At 41.8% G+C, this 4645-nt stretch overlaps 1 protein-coding gene across 1 annotated transcript; it reads left to right on the forward strand.

Annotated features, from left to right (window-relative positions):
* The first annotated feature begins 3299 nt into the window (after positions 1–3299).
* Positions 3300–4372, forward strand: LOC101356663 (olfactory receptor 10H1-like). Its single transcript, XM_004384520.2, has one exon. The coding sequence runs from the start codon at positions 3422–3424 to the stop codon at positions 4370–4372; it is 951 nt and encodes a 316-aa protein (XP_004384577.1). The 5' UTR covers positions 3300–3421.
* Positions 4373–4645: the final 273 nt, after the last annotated feature.

Raw genomic sequence — 4645 nt, forward strand, 5'->3', positions numbered from 1 at the left:
AGGGACTGTAGCTGCAGAAAGAAGAGAAGGCCGAGTGGGGGTGAAGAAGCGGGGGTGGGAAAACATATATCTCTGGTTATCGGTTGTTCTGTCTCCTGCTGGGAGCTCCCTGAAGCTGCCTTCCCATACTCCTTGTTTGCCAATGTCTGACAGGAGTCCAAGATGGCAGATCAGTGCTGCATTAGCTGATGGGGGACCTCTGCATGTATCTTTCCTCGCTCTCTGTTCTCTGTCAGTTTCTTTCTCCATTCAGTGCTTGGCTGAGTTCTTTACCTCTTCATTTGATGCTTAAGGTTTCAGGATTGATGTTTGTCTCTGTTTGACTTAGTTTTTTGGATTTTTGCTGTGGAGGGATGGTGTGGTGCTTCTGTCTATAGTGCCGTGTTCCCTGGAAGTCCTATCTTACTTTTTTTCCTCAAGAAGAGTTATGTTTTTCTCATTGTGGTTCAAACAAACACAACAGAACATCTGTCAGTTTGAGTTTCCCCATACATAACGTTATTTTACTTTTTATTTAAATTATATACTTTGAATGATTGTTACTGGTGTAAAGGAATGCTGTGATTTTTGTAAGCTGATCTTACCTTCTGCAGCAATTAGTTCTGCCTTACTGTTCTAATTGATTATATCTCGACTCTCTTAGCTATTCTGGTAGATGAGCGTCTCTTGCCATCAATCCGTATATACCTTATTTCCTTTTCTTTCCTTGTAGCATCACTCAAGGCTTTCAGTTCCATGTTAAAGCATGGTAGAGTGAGTATCCTTCACTTGTTCCTGGTTCCAAAGAGAACGTATCTAAAGTTTCTCTATTTATTGCATTTTTGCTAGGTTTGTAGAATCTCTTCTTTAATTGAAAGTAGCCCTGGTGGTGCAGTGGGTAAAGCATTCAGCTGCTAACCGAAAGGTCGGGGATTCAAGCCTGCCAGTCACTCCAAGGGAGAGAGATGGTGCAGTCTGCTTCTGTAAAGATTACAGTCTTGGAAACTCTATGGGGCAGTTCTACTCTGTCCTATAGGGTTGCTATGAGTTGGAATCAACTCAGTTGCAACCAGTTTTTGTCACAAAGGGGAATCTGCTTGACTTTATGGTCACTGTGTCTCCACATTATTTCTTTTTTTCTGTTCTTGAATGCATTTCACATTGGTCAGTGACCTTTGTGAATGTTCCTATACACTCAGAGGAATCTGTCAATCGACTCAATGGCAACGGGTTTTGGTTTATTCTTTAGTTAAAAAAAGTTCCTACGTGGCGCAAAAGGTTTGTGCTCAGCTGCTAACCTAAAAGGTTGGGCATCTGAACCTACCCAGCAGTGCTGTGGAAGAAAAGGCCTGGTGATCTGCTTCTATTAAGATTACAGCCAAGAAAACCCTATGGTGCAGTTCTATTCTGTCCTATAGATCGCTATGAGTCAGAATTGACTCCACAGCAACAGGTTAATCTTTACAGAAGCAGACTGCCACATCTTTCTTCAATGGAGCTGCAGGTGGGTTCCAACTGTGAACCTTTTGATTAGCAGCCAAGCGCTTTAACCACTGCAACGCCAGGGCTCACGTTGTTAAAATTTCTAACTACAATTGCTTAAGGAGCCCTTAAGGAGCCCTGGTGGGGCGAAAGTTAACCACTTGGCTGCTAATCTAAAGGTCAGCGATTCGAACCTACCATCGGCTCTGTGGGAGAAAAGACCTAGCCATCTTCTCTCATAAAGATTACAGCCTAGGAAACTCTATGGGGCAGTTCTACTCTGTCATATGAGTTGGAATCTCCTAGATGGCACACAACAAGAACAGCAATAACAATTGCTTATATAAGTATGTATGTATGTCTCTATATTTCTAGGTATTATCATTTCTATTTTTTATCTATCTCAATGAAGTTGTGTGGATTATTTATTACTTGATGTTCTGAGACATATTGTTGTATAATTTATGATATTTATGCTGATTGCTACAATCTTCTTCTTACCAGTGTAAAGTATTCTTCTTTGTCCCTTAGTGTGTGTACGTGTGCACAAATGTACTTTTAAAATTTCAGAATGCACTTAAAAACTAAGAATGTTTTCCTCATAACTGAAATAACAAGATCACACTAAAAATTAATAATAATTCTTTAATACTATTCCTATCTAGTCCATAATCAAAATGTTCTCAGTTGCCTTAAAAGTACTTAACATCTGGTTTATCTAAATTAGGATAACCTCATTTCATTTGGTTGTTAGGTCCCTTGAGTCCTTTTTGTAACCCTAGTTTGTTGATGAGATCCGACCAATTGTCCCGTAGATGTTCCACTTTCTGAATTTTATTGTTTCTAGTAGTATTTAGTTTATTCCTCTGTCCTCTGTACAATGATTATTCTTTTTGATGCTCAAGTTGTCACAGTTTTGGCCAAAGGCTGTCTTTTCAATCTGGGTTCTGAATCGTTTCAGCATGATCCCATTACTTAATGGAAGTTTCCTTTCATGCTTGCACAAGATATCCGCGAGTTATTTCTACGTCCACACCAGGAATCTGCTGTTTCTCCTGGGAACCCTCATTCCTTTTTGACTGGCATACATTATTAGAGACATTATAATCATGATTGCTTCTTTAAATACATTTTGTCTATTATTAAGATTGTTGCCTCAGCTTTCATGTGATTTGGTTCATATTTTCCTGGGATATATTTGTCCATCCTCGTATTTTGAGTTCAGTACTTCCTGTTCAGTACCTTTATAGTAATAAATGCAAAATATGAAATAACATGGAATAAGTGAGTACCAATAAAACAGTACTACAATAAATATAAATGGGTTAGTAATAAAAGACAGACTCTCAGAGAACTTTTTTAACACCCCAAGATCCAAATATATATTTTCTAGAACAAACACATTATTAAAGAGAATCTGACCCTGATCACGTGTGCCATCTCTAATGACTCCAAACATGAGGCCTATTCTTTATTTTAGTTACCATTAATAATGCACAACTAGTAGCCAAACTCTATCCTAAGCATTTAATATATTGATCTCATTTTCTTTTTATTTCAACACTTAGTCGTAGGAACAGTTATTATTTACTTCATTTTACAAATGAAGAAACTGAGACCCAGAGAAGTTACGCAAGTTGTCTGAAAGTATAGAGCTCTCAAGTTGTCATTTAATCTGTGTCTTAACCAGTTATTGTCAAGGAGATTCCAATGCATGGCGACCCCATGTGCTGTAGAGTAGAACTGTGTCCCATAGGATTTTCAATGGCTGTGACTTTTGGAAGTAGATTACAAGGTCTTTCTTCCAAGGTGCCTCTGGGTGGGTTCAAACTGCCAACCTTTCTGTTTGTAGCTGAGTACTTAACCATCTGTGCCACCTAGAGACTCCAATCTATGTCTAGAGCCTATGTTTTAACCACTGTTCTTCACTCTGTTTCTGATCTCATCAGATGAAGCATCCATGCCTGGTCAGAACCATAGCACTGTGTCTGAATTCATCCTCATTGGCTTCTCCAACTTCCCCCAGCAGCTCATACCAGCTTTCTTCCTCTTGTTTCTGCTGATGTACCTGTTCACACTACTGGGGAACCTGCTCGTCATGGCCACCATCTGGAGTGAGCGCAGCCTCCACACGCCCATGTACCTCTTCCTGTGTGCCCTCTCCATCTCCGAGATCCTCTACACCTTCACCATCATTCCGCACATGCTGGCCGACCTGCTCTCTACCCACCACACCATTGCCCTCGTGGCCTGTGCCAGCCAGATGTTCTTCTCCTTCATGTTTGGCTTCACCCACTCCTTCCTGCTCACAGTCATGGGCTACGACCGCTATATGGCCATTTGCCATCCTCTGCGCTACAACATCCTCATGAATCCCCGGGGTTGTGCTTGCCTGGTGGCCTGGTCCTGGGCTGGGGGTTCTGTCATGGGGATGGTGGTGACAATGGCCATTTTCAACCTCACTTTTTGTGGCCCCAATGAAGTCCACCATTTCTTCTGCCATGTGCCGCCCCTTGTGAAGTTGGCCTGTGGGGACAATGTCTTTGCTGTGGCCAAGGGCGTGGGCCTGGTGTGCATCACAGCTCTGCTGGGCTGCTTTCTCCTCATCTTCCTCTCCTATGCCTTCATTGTGGCCACCATCTTGAAAATCCCCGTGACTGAGGGTCAACACAAAGCCTTCTCCACCTGTGTATCTCACCTTATTGTGGTTGTTGTGCACTATGGCTTCGCCTCTGTCATCTACCTCAAGCCCAAAGGTAGCAACTTTCTGGAAGGTGACACCCTCATGGGCACCACTTACACAGTCCTCACAACTTTCCTCAGCCCCATCATCTTCAGCCTCAGGAACAAGGAGCTGAAGAATGCCCTGAAGAAGACCTTTCTCAGCAAAATCTTTCCCCTGAGCTTCTAAAGTGGCTGATTTTGTGACAGGAGTTGTGGAGATGTGGTGTGCCTCAGTCTTCTGGTTTATAAAACAGGTACGATTACGCTGAACTTGTGGTAAGTCATGTATATAAAACCCCACTTCTCTTAGCAAGGGCTCACTCACCCTCCCTTCCTTCCCCTTTCCTTTCTTCCTAATAATTATGCTGGTAAAAGCTCCCAATTTTTTGAACACTTAATCAATAGGTAGGGATGATCTTTTTTTTTAATAACAACTTTATACCATATAATTCACCCATTT

Source organism: Trichechus manatus, unplaced genomic scaffold, assembly GCF_000243295.1.
Source record: "Trichechus manatus latirostris isolate Lorelei unplaced genomic scaffold, TriManLat1.0 scaffold00122, whole genome shotgun sequence".
In the NCBI taxonomy this organism is placed as follows: Eukaryota; Metazoa; Chordata; class Mammalia; order Sirenia; family Trichechidae; genus Trichechus; species Trichechus manatus.

Bases quoted from the DNA above. Each gene is read 5' to 3' on its own strand.
- LOC101356663 (XM_004384520.2), top strand. From the start codon at position 3,422: ATGCCTGGTCAGAACCATAGCACTGTGTCTGAATTCATCCTCATTGGC.